The 15,171-nt window shown below is 40.4% G+C and overlaps 1 protein-coding gene across 4 annotated transcripts in view; it reads right to left on the bottom strand.

Annotated features, from left to right (window-relative positions):
* LOC115055450 (potassium voltage-gated channel subfamily KQT member 5-like) overlaps nt 1-15,171 on the bottom strand; it is an 87,002-nt gene that overhangs the window by 24,268 nt on the left and 47,563 nt on the right. For all 4 annotated transcript variants that reach the window (XM_029521272.1, XM_029521271.1, XM_029521270.1 and 1 more), the window contains exons 2-5: nt 2,888-2,978; nt 1,794-1,920; nt 1,100-1,275; nt 238-363 (exon numbers count right to left, since the gene is read on the bottom strand). In XM_029521272.1, the coding sequence (XP_029377132.1) occupies nt 238-363; nt 1,100-1,275; nt 1,794-1,920; nt 2,888-2,978 (520 nt within the window). The remainder of the gene's footprint in view (nt 1-237; nt 364-1,099; nt 1,276-1,793; nt 1,921-2,887; nt 2,979-15,171) is intronic.

Consider the following 15,171-nt stretch of genomic DNA (forward strand, 5'->3'; position numbering starts at 1 on the left):
AACTAAACTTTTTTTTTCCCTCCCTTTTGTTAATATTGAAAATATATTGAGCATTTGGGCTCTACTGAAAGAAAGCGTACTCCAGTATTTTGTTGTTCAAAATTCTAAAAAGCAGAGAAACTGGGTTAATCTGGTCAGGCTAAAAAAGGGTTAGGATTATTTTATGTATCCAATAAGCGACACAGTAAAAGCATCAAATCCTAGTATTGTGCTCCGTGTATCTGGGTGTGTTCTTACCGTGCCCCACCACAGAGCATCAGCATAAGTGGCAAACTCCTTGTTAAATTCTTTCTCCACCAGATAGACCAGGAAGGAGGAGAAGATTAGCACCAGAAACCCAATATACCAGGCAGTCACCAGTTCCTACAGCAACCACACATACACATACAAAAAGCACATTTCATAAAGAAAAGCTTGCATTCATTCCTGTTAACTGGCTGAAAACCACCTTTAAAATGCAGTGCATGTGTATTCAGTCACGTCCTCCTTTATTCACCATATTATTTAGTTTTAGTTCAGTAGTTTTTCTTCACCAGTTTTTTCCTGCTTCTGTGCACTTAATGTCTGTTTAATATATTTAAACATGACCAATGTATTTCCATGCCTTTGAAGCACACTCATCTCTTTGTAATTCTTCTTTCTGTGTACTCAGAAGCATAAGGACCTCCATTTTTACGCGTTCTTACTTTTTTTTTATTTTTCTTCATTGTCTTGCAGCATCCTTTTCCTGAGACTCCTGCAGCTACTCGTGCATTTTACAACAAAGCTGAGGGTTTCTTAATGAGAATGAATTGAGTCAGAAATTAAATGCAATTTGCTGGCATAAACACTGAGTCACAAAAACAGCCCGCACAAAGGATGAAGTTTCTAGGTCATTATTCTTAGTACATATTACGTGGAGCATACAATTGAGGAAAGAGTAGTGAAAGCTTCCCAACTGACAAAAACCATCAAATAGGAAATTTCGAAAGAGAAAATATCCGTGGAAAAGACACCACCGTATAACTCACAGTCACTGTAGACACACTTTGACCATAAATATCTCACCCCCCCAAACTGAAATCCAAACGTTTAGACTCAGACGACAACCATGTCCTACCTTACTATGTGCATAAACTACCGACCCCAGCAGCTTCCAGGTCCCTCCCCTGCGATCCATGCGGACCATGCGCAGGATCTGAAGGAAGCGAAGACTGCGCAGCGCAGAGGTGGCAAAGATGTTACCCTGGCTACCGGCTGAAACCACAGCAACGGAGGCGATGAGTACAATAATGTCTGGGGAGCAGAAGAGTGAAAATTAAAGGTCAGAGTTTGCTTAATATCAGCAATGGGAACTGACGCTTGACTCACCTACTTTCTAAATCCATCCACCAGGCCTTCCATCTCCATTAAGCCCATCCATAACCTTTAATATCAACTTTTGATTCACTACAAGCAGTTTGTTTCCATTTCTATCTCTATCAGTCTTTCTCTGCAGCACTCTAATACCCCACTTTTTCCTCTGCTGTATTTCCCAGCAGACTGTCTTCCTCCCCGCCTGACAGGCAGAAAGACAGGGAGCCACTTTCCTGTAAATGTTTGGGCTCTTTCAATAGACATTAATGATTAGAGCAATACTGTGGGATGTATAAGAACCCATGACTTTAACAGGAAGACACGTCTTCATCTTTTCGTTTCGTATTTTTTTTATTGTGTAAAGAGTATATCAGATCTAAATGCTTTGGTGGTGATGATGTCATCCTTTTGGCCTGACATTGTCAGACACACACACACACACACACACAAACACCTACCTATGATACAGAACGGTTTCCTGGCGAAACGGAGGCGTCCCTGCCAGCCTCGGTAGCGACAGCAGCAGCCAGCACTCCATATCCTGATGATGTACTCCAGACCAAACACTACAATCATCACAAACTCCTGCGAGACACACACACACACACACACACACAAACTTTAAACCTTAAAATGACAGAGATTCACAGGCATACACAATGAATACAATTGTAGAGAAGGGTCAAGGATTGAGCTCATCTTGTTGCTATAAGGCTCCTCTTACTGTGGCTGCACCTTTCAGATACACACTGACTAAGCGGTAAGAAGCAGTCTTTCAGTCTTTCACCATTTCAATGGACAACACAGGGGAAATAAGAGGGGGGAAAGCACAACATGACAACATAGAACTATCATAATTACACTGAGTACGTCTTCTTGGGTGTTTTACGTCACATTTTCATGTACCCTTGCAGTAAAAGCACAGGCGTAATTAAGAATATTAAAAATGACTGTGTTCCTTTTAGGTGTGCCAGCTCCTCGGCCTCCTTATTACGCATGCTGGCTCACCGTCTTGACTTGCTGTGGCACTTCAGTGGACTGAAGCCATCATTACTGTTAATAGTTACACTTCTGCTTTTCCTGCTATGACAGTTTAAGAAGTCTACAGGGACAAAGGCTTATTGCATCGCATTATTTCTTAACTAGTACTATTAGCTGTCATAGTTGTAAAATAACACAGCTTTCCTCAGAAGGATCCTTCCAGCCTGCAGCTGCCTTTCTTTGACTGGAAGCAGGAGGAAATGGTATTTTGCAGATATATATATATAAAATGTTTAGAAAAAAAATGGTTTGTGTATTTGATATACAGCTGAGGGACAGCCTGTTAGCTTTGGGTGATTCGTAACGTTGTGTTTTTGAGGATGCACAATGAGCATTTCTAATACAGGCATCAACATCACCCAGCAAAAGACGAACGTGGCACTTTCATAATTCATCAAAGTAAAATAACACAAACTCTGTAGGATCTTCCCAGGAGACCCATCTTGATTGAAACACTTACTGTCACGAATGCATGCGTATGTGAGTATGGGTTTGTGTATGCATGTCCTACCAGAATGAGCAGACAGTGAGACGAGAATTCCTGGTGAGCAGGGATGGTGGAAAATACAGAGAGAACCAGACATCCAAACACCAGAATAAATCTGTGGAGACAAAATGGACATCAGAAATATACACAAATCAGCTTTGTGAACTAAATAACATTTAATCACTGAATAACAAGCTCTGGCTCATTAGCTCTGGTAATGAACTCATTACATTGAAACACACACACACACAAAACCAGCAAGTCAACCAGCAAACTACAGGATGATAGGACTATTTCTGCTCTGCATGGCCATATTAAGCAGTAATCACACCGCATTATTATGATCAGATCAAACGTTGATAAAAGCTTCACCGAGCTTTTGTGTATGACTGTTACCGTGGTGATTCAGACGATTCACACACTGTGCTGATATTGACTCTTGAGTCTCAGTGTCTTGATCAAAGACCACTCCGGACAACGGCAAGTCACTCTGCGCCACCTGTGATTATGTTTGGGGTAAGAGGCAATCAATCTTCTGTCACTTGCTGCTTCCACGCATACTTCTATACTTCTAAATATACGTTTATATTGGATTGTATTGGACTTAACTTCTATTTTCTGTCTAAGAAGAAAACTATTATATCAGCAATATTAATGTACAGTTGTTCAGAAATTACAGCAACACTGACACTCCCCTCATTCTCAGAGTTTGATTACACTGTTACACTCCAAGAATAAATCTCCATAATATATTGTTTCTAATTACTGCATAAATTACAGAGATTGCATCAGTCTTCCAGCCTTTGGCAAGCCCAATCAGCGCGCTCTTCATTGTCTCCTTCCTGACCTGAAATACTCCTCCTCTGCTGCCCGCAAGGGAACCACTCAGTGCCTTGTAAGTCATATGGTAACTTAGTTAATGAGCAAATACAAACTAAAATTCATAAGGTGGCTTCCAGGCAACATATGCACTGGCTGCAAGCCCCAGCCTGCTGTTCTTCAGAGTATCTCTGAACTGTTTTCCTTTTTAAAGATGCCATCTGTCTTTTTGATATTTATGGTCTTTGCAGATCTCTGAGAGTTTGTTTTCTGTGTACAGAATGAGTCCCAGCCTTGTTCTCCTCCATCCAAGACCCTCTTCCATCTCACTTTCTCTTTAATCTTTTATGCTCTTTGTTTTTCTTCGTGTCTCCATCTTCCATAGCTCACATTTTGCTTTTGTTCTCTCTTCATGGACTCCCTCAACTCTCCTGGCTGTGGCAGATGATTGATGCCATAATTTATTTTCCATTGGATCCAGGAGGAATACGAGCAGGGTGGTATATGTGAATGTCTGTCTGAACAGTGTGTTGCACCTGCGGATGAGCAACAGTAGAGAACGACTGACACTCCCCAACATTCATCCCACATTTGCATCTGATATCTGCTACTTCAATAATAGCTCTTCACTGTGATATAGACAGACAGATGACAGAACAAACTGACAAACGTCATCAGTTGTGGTGACGTCTGTGTGTTGGGAAATAAGCTGGTGAGCAAACCTGAGGAGTGTACAAAAGTAGTAAAGTATCAATGGATGATAAAAACGTTTGGGTAGACTATAATATTCTCTCCTCTCTGCTTTCAACTTTCTGCTGTTTCAATTTGTTGATGCAGGAAAATATAGAGAACAATGTACTTGTAGTAAAAGCCATTAGCTGTGCCACAAAGAAAATCCTCCATCCACTAACCTTAAAGACTGATTTCAAATCAGGCGTCAGTGCTTTTCTCTGCTCAAATATGGATTTACTCCAGCTGAACAATATACTTGATGCTGAGCCAAATAAGTGTGAAATTGTGGCATGTGGTCACAGCTGAAGCCAGCTGTTTTATTGTGGCCTTACAACAGCAGGTACAGGTGAAGAGAAAAACATAGATGTAAAAGTACTGAGATTCCTCTTAATGCTCTCTCTGAAAACAAAGCTGGTATTAATATTGTTGAAAACAAGTTGATATTGTCATCGACAACTTAAGCTGCAAGCAAAAAGTATTTAAGTATAAGGGACAGCAAATGTGAGGGTTGAGAACAACCTGGATATCCAGAGTTGGTTCATAAAAGAAAATTCAAAAGCAAACAACTTTTTATTTCACCATTTCACAGTCAAATAAATATCTCAGTTAAATGTAACCCTACAGAGGTTATGTGAGTGTATGTACAGCTGTGAAATTAAACATGAATAAATCACATTTGTAAAAGGTTTTTGTTAAACGTCTCAGCTGTAAATAAACCAGAATCATAATCCGTGTCCATCCCCGGTCACATATGTTATAAAGAGTCTGAAGGAATTAAACATGCCTCTGGCTACGGCTCTTGCTCTCAGCATGGAGGCATAAAAATCATCATGTTTCTGTTTGCGCTCACTCTATTCATATTGCAAAAACAGACCATGAGGTAATAAATAAAAGACAGCAAAGCAAACTGAACGCTGAACGTATGAATGGCAACAAGAGAGTGGAGACCTTGACTACAGTTTCTGCAGGCTTCAGGCCACCTGCTCAGGCTGAGTGCTTTTGCAATTTTATATTCAACCTACAGCATACCAATAATCAAATTAACTATAGGAGCAATTCCCTATCTGTGGGAGTCATCAAAGAGGGCATTTGCCAGAGGAGATGAATTGTTCCTTGAAGATTTTGTCAAGTGAAATTAGGAAAGTAATGTCTTCCTGCAGATGTTTCTTAACTGTTGTAATGTTGGTACATGCTGGCTACCTCTGGGAGAACATGTTTCTTCTTATTTTTCCTTGAAGCTGGTGAAATTGGTATCACTTCACTTATTATTAAATCACAAGACACATGCAGCATACGCAGCAACGCGCTTCTGGACATATTTGAGGACTGATTGTGTGCTAATACCTGCGTGGCTCCACGTGTTTCATGTGTGGATGTGTGCAAATTGACCCAAGAGCGCCAGCAAGAGTAAGAGGAGAACATGTAAATACTTCAAATAAAGATTACTCAAACAGTAAAGTAAAAACAAGTGACATTCATTGCTAACCTTGGTGGTGACAGGGCAGGAGGCTGAAGGTATATAAACTGGTGTTCAGAGAGCGATGAATATCACTCAGCCTCCCACTGCACAATCCACCCTTCAAGCCCGAAATGTCATTTTTAAAAACAAGAGAAAACGCGGTAGTTGTTTCGACTTAGAGGTGCAAGTAAACATGCTGAGGATTCAAGGTGAGCTGCTCCCACTGGTTTTCAGTCTTCCTGCTAAGCTATGCTCATCTCCTGGTGCTGGATCCAACACTCAAACAGGAGGAACAAGTTGCAGGTATGAGAAAGTGTCTGCTTTGGTGCATAGACTGATTAAAACTGACCACAGAATACACTGGCAAAGCCATATACAGCCAAAACCCTCCTGTAGTAGCCTGATGAGAGGAGGTGCGTGTGCGTGTCAGATTCCTGGAGATTTGAAGCCTGAGCTTGGAAGATAATTTCTTTATAAGCTTTAAGACTTCAAAAGCAAACATATGTAACTACTAACAAACAGTAGCAAAGCAGACAACATTTCAATGACGAGCCATCCAGCAACCTAAACTTTCAACACTGTTGAACTGCGCAGCTACTTTAAGCAGTTTTGTTCCCCAACTTAGAAATGAAATATGTGACAGTGTGCCTGATTCCTTGTCTTTGTCACATAATAGTTTACCAATTAAATCGCAAAATCCTGCTAGTTCACGACTTTATTTCTGAGGGTATACCATGCATGTGGGAGTACTTTGAAAGGAGAGGGATTGATGATTGATTAAGAAAATGGCAAAAGCGTGAAATTTTCATTTAAACTCACCAGGAATTTGGAGGCAAAGGTTACAACAAACATAATCTTTGTACACTAATATGAACAATAAACAAGTTAAAGGTCAAATAAATACAAAGATTCGCAGCCCTCAACACACATCACTGAACGCACTACTCCTGAGGAAGGAGTACTTCACTTAGTTTTTTTCATGAGGATAATAAATCAGAAGACACATCTAAGTGCAAGATGATTTAAACCGACCAAACACACTCATAGCGGTGTGTCTGCGTATATGTAAATCTACTCTCTTCCCAAGGATCACAAAGTTCATATACTGTCCCTGTGCTTTGGGAAAACATGTCGCATGCACATAAATATGAAATAAGATGCATGTTTATGCTAATAAAAAAAATGGAGGAACCTTGTTTATGTCAAATAATCATATGAGGATTCCAACGAGCAGTGTGTGTGATGGATTCGATATGCGAGAGGTCAGGTTTTTCCACACAATACGGCCTGCTGTCATTATCTATTTCCTTCTTTCTTTCTGTGCCAACCATGCATACCTTTTCAATCAAGACGGAGGGAGAGAACAGAAAGCGACAGCGCAGGATTGAAAGAGAAAAAGAGAAAGTAAGAGTGTAAGAGAGACCAGTTGCTTTGGCCAAGTGCATGAGTAAATGTCTCCTAATGTCAAGGTAACAAAACAAGAAGAAACAAGCGAAGATACAAGAGATGATAAGAGGGCCATGCACAAAGAGGAGCAGCGCAGAACTCCAAAAAAGAAAATGCTGGATGCTATGATTTGCGATCACCGAACGGACGAAGGAGTTCATCTGAGATGGGCTGATAAAGATTGAGCTCAGCTGTTAGCAACATTTGTCACTCTAGGAAAAGGCTGTGAAGTGGTACATCAGAAATAAAATAAGAGAGATAAAGATCAAGGGAAAGATTGAGGAAGAGATTAGAAGCTTGGAGGACAGACTAAACAAAGTCTCTGTCACTGTCACACAAAACTTTCCATCTCAGCCATCATTGCATTGATCATGTTTGGTTTCCTAATTAATACTTGTTCTTAAAAGGACCTAATCGTTCAACCGCATTTTCATATTCAAGCTCATGTGGCGCAAAGAGGAGGGTTGGATGAAAAGTGGTCAATAAAAAGCAAGAAGAGGAGACAAGAAGAGATGAAAAAAAAAAAAAAAAACGCAGGACGAGAGAGAGGGAAGGAGAGATGAAGCCAAACGCACTCCTGGCCAACAGTCTATTGGTTAATCCTTGTGTTTATCCATTCGAGTGCAGTATCTTACCTGATGATGGCAGCAATAAAACATACGGTTTTATTTCTAAGCAACTACTTGACCAAACACAAACGGGCCAAGGACATGGGCCAGCTTTTTCTATGCACACTTCTTCATCAAGTTCAAAGCTGAACTGTAATAACAGCGTTGAATACACCTCGGTAGTTTCAAGGGGTCGGGTCAGCTGGAGAAGCCTCCGAAAGGCAAATCTGTACTAATGAACGCTGGCTGAATGATTACGCGAGAATATGTAACTTCAAGGCCAGTGCGCTGCCGAGTTAGTCAAATTAAAACTCAACTCCAGTTTCTCTTGTTAAAACTTCGCCCTGTGGCCAGCACGTTCACTCTGACCTCGCCAGATATTATTTCCAAAACAAAGGTCCAAGGCGCTAGTCCAGATTTAGATTGAAAATTATAACAGGACAATAAATTATCATGAAGCTTCACCAGCAGATGTTTGGAAATATTTTACAGTTTATACTTCATGTTCTGAAATTACATTTTTTTTATTTAATAAAAATAAATAATATATATTCCAGTATATATCATATGTACAGCCTAAAATTAAGAGTGAGAGAGGAGTGTAATAGGGATGCTCTGTTAACTGTATTGATTTTTGTCTGGTTAGTGTATGAGTTATGTTGTGTTGTTTTTGTTGTATTGAGGCAACTGTTTGTTTTCTTATCCGACATCTAGAAGCCATGCGATCGAAGACAGACAGAGAGAGATGGATAGCAAAGTTTGTGAGAGGGTGACAGAGAGAAAGAAAGAGCCGGACGAGGGCCAACTTTCCATGATGTGGGATGCACCGAGGATGACGGGTGACGAGCGCGAGAAGAGTCAGAAAGCCTTTACTGCGTGTGTGTGTGTGTGTGTGTGTGTGTGTACTCACTAACTAGACACAGACTGAGATAATGTTATAGAAAGCCAACAGCTAAAAAGCACGAGCTGATAGCAATGCAGAGGCACACAACCGAACACCATACATCAGCACCGCTCTCAGCGCGGATGAAATTCTGTTCCTGTGCAGCAGATGCCAGAGAGGTGGGATGAGAACGAGAGCGAGAGAGATATTTCAAAACCGTTTATTCTTATTGACAAGTCCGTCTTAATGAAGCCAAGCAAAGACCAAAACAAAAAAAAAAAGACGAATAGATGGCAGTCATTGCTCTGCAGCAAGGGAGGGAGACGCACTCAGCTTCTGTTTCTCTCCTTCCTTCTTTCAAATCAATCTTTTTTTTTTTCTTTTTTCTTTTTTTTTTTATTTAACTTCTGAGAAATCAGAGCACACATAAACACAGTCCCATCCAAATCAAAGCTCAGAGCCAAAGGAATTAGAGGGACAAGGCTGCAGTCATGGCGCAATTAAAGACGTTAAGTTATCTATTTTACAATAAACTGTGTGCTGGCTGTGTACACGCAGCAGACACTTTCCTCCTCCTTCTTGCTGAGGCTTAAACACTGCCATTTTCCACTTAGCCAGCATTATTGTGCACATTATGACAAAGGACTTTGCACCTTTTGTGTCTTTGGAAATCAACTGGGTTTAGTGGGGCAGACTTGATTGATGCCACTTAACTATGAGCTACAGCAGGAGTCAGTGAATGGCGGCTCATTACTCAGAGCTGGCTGGTACAAACCAAAGACTGAATGTATAGTCGGTATACCCAAAACTAAAATATGTTTGTTTTTTTTTCAGATTTTGGCATGTCAGGTGTCACTTTAGTGACACTAATTTGGACAGCAGCAGGAGCAAGTTTTGCAGATCTGGAAATACAACCAGTTTAAGATCTGAATGCGCTTGCTCTCGGTTTGGGTCATTTTGGTGGTAGGCTCTTCAGATATAATAACACCTTTGATTTAATGGAGTGCCTCCTCGACATTTTTGCCCTTGAGTGTTCGAAAGCTGAATTTTGCCTCAGGAGTCAGCACTGACAGTGCTGCTTAAGTATCTCTACCAGTACTGAGACATGGTATTGGGAATATGGGGAAATGGTGAAAATGAAAGTCAGCAGAAAACTTTACACTTTGGGACATTCAAGGCATTTTAAAAATGCAATATTTCACTGAATATGCGGTGACTACAAAGTGCTTTCCGTATTGGGTGGAGTACTGGAAGATGTGTTTAGGGTAGAGGAGCACTGTCATTGTGGCTGACCCCTTAATCCCTGAAAGCCTGAAATGTCACATTAACTGGAGATTGTTAATGTGACTATAGCACATTGAATAAATATACATTTAGAAATGATGCAAATGAGGGACAGGAAATAATGGCCGATCCTATGAGAAACCAGAGCTTGCAAAAGGCTCCTAGGTATCGAATACGCGCTAACATAAACACACTATCTCGGCTTCATACTGAATGGAAGTGGTTGGTTGGTTAATTCTGAAATGTATTCAAATTAATATTTTTTGCAGGTTGATGCATGAAACAGAATCCACATCACATGACACACGTTCAGGTGTTGAAGGGACGAGCTCGATCTGAAATGGTGAAGGTTGAATCCTCTGGTTCAGGGTGCATCATCATTTAAATTTGAATTTGAAATGGGCTGATATATTAACCAAAACTTCAGCTCCATTATCTATTATTCTTTCCTTCTTAGGATAAGTGGAGTCTCCTTTATCTTCTCTTTTGTTTTTGCTTTTAGGTTCGGAGACATTGCATCCTTTTCAATAATATCAAAGACCACTTTATTTGGAAACGTGTCTGCTTCATATCACTTCTGCAGCGAGTTGCTGTTAATTGGACAGTCTGACGCAAAAAACAAAAACAAGAACAAACAAAAACAAACATCAAACAAGTAAACTAAACAAAAACAAAAAGGGCCCTGTGCAAAAGCTGTGCTTCTGTGTGCTGAAGAGATGAGAGGCTGACACACACTCTGGGACTCTGGATGGGCGCGTTAGAGGGGTCAAGCTGTGCTGTTGAATTGCTTCGGTGGTGTAGAGTCAGCTCATTAGGCAAACAGATGGCTCGCTGGTTCCCTTAGCACGGAGACAGGACAACTTCACTGGAGAGCGGCTGACTCAGCGAAGCTTATGCCAGTGCAAGTATGTGAGTCTCCACTATATATATGTGCTTCTTATTGCATTTTGAGCGCGCGTGTGTGTGCGTGCGCAAATATGCATATAGGCTCAGTCCAAGTAGCTATTAAATGTGTCAGCCCCCACAGGCCCATCTGTGCTGCTGCCTTCTGCCCTCTGATACGCATTTTGAAATCAATTACAGGAGAAAAGCAACAATTATTTGGGTGAAATTTGGTTGAAATTGTAATTTTAAAGGAAAAAATGTGTCTTTGATTGGGCGTCTCAGTGCTGTCTCCTCGTCCTCTGATGCCCATGATGTGGATGTGCGAAGGTTACAGGGATGCGATCGCCTCGGGATGATAAAGTGTGTTAAAAGCTCTGATGGCGGTCACTGAAGCTCCAGGTACAAAATCTATGTGAGCTGTCACAAGGACATAGAGTTAGGTCCATATATTTTTGGACACTGCTACGATTTTCAGCATTTAAGCTCTGTGTGTGTGTGTGCCTGAAGTGCAAACGCTCAGCTTTAAAGGTATTTACCCCAAATCACGTGAACTGTGTAGGAATTACAGTACAGCACATTTCAAATGTGCCCTCCACTTTTTTAAGGGACCAAAAGTAATTGGACAACTGCCAGCTCAGCTGTTCCATGGCCAGGCGTGTGTTACCCCCTCATTATTTCATTTACAAGGAGCAGATAAAAGGTCTAGAGTTCACTTCAAGTGTGCTATTTGCTTTTGGAGTCTGCGGCGGTCAACTCTCAATATGAAGGCCAAAGAGCTGTCACTGCCAATGAAGCAAGTCATCGTTAGACTGAGCAAATCAAAACAAATCCATCAGAGAGACAGCAAAGACATTATGTATGGGTACATCAACTAATTGGTACATTCCTTAAAAAAAATGTAAAAAAAGAACAGACTGGTGAGCTCAATAACAGAAGAAGACCACATAAAACAAGTGCGGTGGCTGACAGTTGTGTTGCAATTGCACCGTTCACCTTATTTGGATACACATAGACTCAAATTAAAGCTGAAAGTCTGCAGTCAGTGCCACTTTCCAAATATATATGGACCTGACTGTACAAATAAAAAGCCTCTTTGAAGCTTGATAAGAAAAAAAAAACAACAAATAAACATACATGAATCAGATCGTGGGCATTTGCTTACGAACAATTTTGGTTTTTAATGTCTCGAGCTTCGTCAGTCCTCTCATTACTGCTCTCTTTTTGCAGTAGACTTTGCTTGTTAGTGGATCAGTGTGACATGTACAACTATCTCTTTTCCCTCTAATTTCCCACTAATGAAGTTTAAGAACAATTCATTCCCCCATTACCTGCTGTTGCTGCTGCTGGGGAAACAAAATACATCATGTGCTCCATAAGATTTTAACCAGCTAAACAACATCAGCAGGTTTTTAATTTCATTTGGTTTTAATTAGAAACTCTCAGGAGAACTAAACACTTTCTCATGCCAAAGTCAAAAATCCTCTGAAATAACGGCTAAATGATACACCACTGCACAATTTCTATTATTGTCATTCTCATGTTTATATTTTCTAAAAGGTTTGACAGCTTTAACAAAAATTAAGTGACAAGGAACATTAACTTTGGTGAATGTTTTGCACCTCAACACAGAGCAATTTGTGGAAGTTTTACAGACGACAGAGATGATTTATTGAGGAGACCAATGGATGAGGGTTCAAAACACCCTTAAGAGAAAAAGAGCACGGTTGGAGAGGATGAAAAAGGAAGAAGAGAAAGAAAAGGAATGAAATTCAGATGAAACAGAGAGGAAGAAAGAGATTTTCCCCATTTCCAGTCTGGTGGAAATGGGACACGGTCTGCCTGCAGGCCAAAAAAAAAAAAAAAAAAAGAATCAGCTATACCTCCTGTTATTGTCTCTTCTCTCATTCTCTCTTTATTCAAAACAAAAGCAAAGACCTAGAGAGCTGTGTGTGTTTGAGAGAGGCACAGACTCCATGAACCTTTTCCCCCTTCATAGAGCCAACACCCAGTTTGAAGTCATGCGTGGCACCAGATGTGTCACTGTTTCAAAATAGTGGTTTTTAATAGCGCAAAGTGAAAATTCGTGATAGTAAACATTTTAAGGTTTGTCCACGTCATTTGAGTTAAAAAATGTGCTAAATTAAATAAACAGTCCTGCAGTGGGGGAAATCTGGCATCTTGCACTGATCTGGCCCCTGAACCTACATTCATGGAAATATTTTCTGATACGATTCAGATGAGAAGAAGCAGCAGGCTGGTGAGCACACAAACAATTCAGTGCCTCATTGCTACTTAATACAGTGTTTTGGTAAAAACTTTTTTTTTTTTTGGTGCATGCCTTTGATCACGTGAAGGAAAAATCAGCCATCACCTGCAGAACAAAGGCCTTGCCCATTATCAGACTAAAAATTCAGCATTCAAATAAAATAAATACTTTTAAAATGTACTACTGCCCAGTCTGTAGTCACCACTCTGAAAAGATGGTCCATGGATGGCCTTCTTTATCACCCTAAATCGGTATTGGTTTGATGATTTCTGCTATGTAAACAATACATTTTAACATCACTGGAGATGACCGTCTCAACAGGTGAGTATGGAAATGCACAATTTAAGACAAGCCAAGCTCTTGTTTCATTGTGATCAATTTGAATTATTGATCACAATGAAAGTCCTTCCCTTGTTGCATTTGTAAGAAGAAAATAATTTAAACACTTCAGTGTGTACAAATTTGTTTTCTTTACTTATTATAATAAAAGATGTTTTCCTGGACTCAAACTGATATTAATAATATGGTTAAAAAGACCACGATACTTGGATTGATATTGATTGGATCACAGAATATGGAAACCCCACCTCATATTGTTGAATAAAAGAAGAAGAATGACGTATAATGGGGGGAAATATAGCCCCAACTTTCCTGACTGTGCACACTGGACTCGCTTTGAGCTCCATATATCCATGTCGTTACTGGCTGACCAGTGAAATACGGGCTGACAGGTTGTGCTGACGGCACGGCTGTTGCTGTTAGAATTAAGAAGTTATTCAACACTTAGCTGGACACTGACTGCAACAACATGTTAAAATATATGTGCCCAAAATTAATGTAAATGCAGTGACACATGAAGCCACATGAAAATACATAGTTTTTCCTCATACTGTACAAAATGAACGATTCAAAATACCCTGATACTAAATATTCCAAATCTTTAAAACATTGGTTTCAAATTTCTTGAGTGTATTACTACTGTAAAACTATAAGTTCGAAATCCAGAATGTCACTATTGTTATTATCTGTCCGGTAGGATAGAAGAGAAAGAAAACTGTTTAAATAAACAGCCAAGGGATTACTAGGAACGGTTTGCTTAACAAGGAGAAGAAATGCAGACATGCCAACAGTGAGAAAAAGATGGAATTCTGGGAATGTCCTCATCAGCCAAACTGATGCCTTCCAGATAAGATGGAAAATCAGCTACAGGGTCAAATGGCTGTTTGCTGATGGAGGGAGATGGGAGAAACGTGTGCCCCAGTGACACCCATTTAACTAGATCAAAAGCTCCTGCTGGGAACCTTCAAACTGCTGTTTGATGTCTGATTGGCGGGGAAATTGTGGGAATTCTAATGTTTTCGTCTGTTTGTGCATAATGTGTGTAACATGTTTATGATTGTAGCAGTGTATTGATGAGGTGGCCATGTGTGTAACGCATGTGAATCCACTGTGCAGCACCCTGCATCTGCTTCCATCCCAACTCCCTCATCAGGAATCCATAAGACCTGCTGCTTCACCCTCTTCAGTATTGATTTGATATAATTGCTTAATATAATGAATGAATTATTCATTCTCATATTCCTGTGGGTGCATGGCCAGGCGTGCACAGCTTACTATCAACATGGAATATATCCTGCAGCTTCATCAAGAGTGTGACAGCAGAAAGGCAAAAACATCAAACGTGCAGTGAATGTCAGCTGCTGGTGCCAGGTCCTTAAAATGTAAGGAGTGAGGCCTTTTTAACTATCTGAATGTGCCATTTGCTTTAAATCTTACAGTCATCCATCACAGAGGAGATTGAGAGGCCAGTAAAAACACGTGCTGTGCTCTTGTGGCTGCACTGCATTCTGCTCCATTCTGCATAAATACATAAATGTTTACATCAACCTATCAAGGGACATGCACAGACACGTGCATTTGTTCCTT

Source organism: Echeneis naucrates, chromosome 15 (genome assembly GCF_900963305.1).
Source record: "Echeneis naucrates chromosome 15, fEcheNa1.1, whole genome shotgun sequence".
Taxonomy (NCBI): domain Eukaryota; kingdom Metazoa; phylum Chordata; class Actinopteri; order Carangiformes; family Echeneidae; genus Echeneis; species Echeneis naucrates.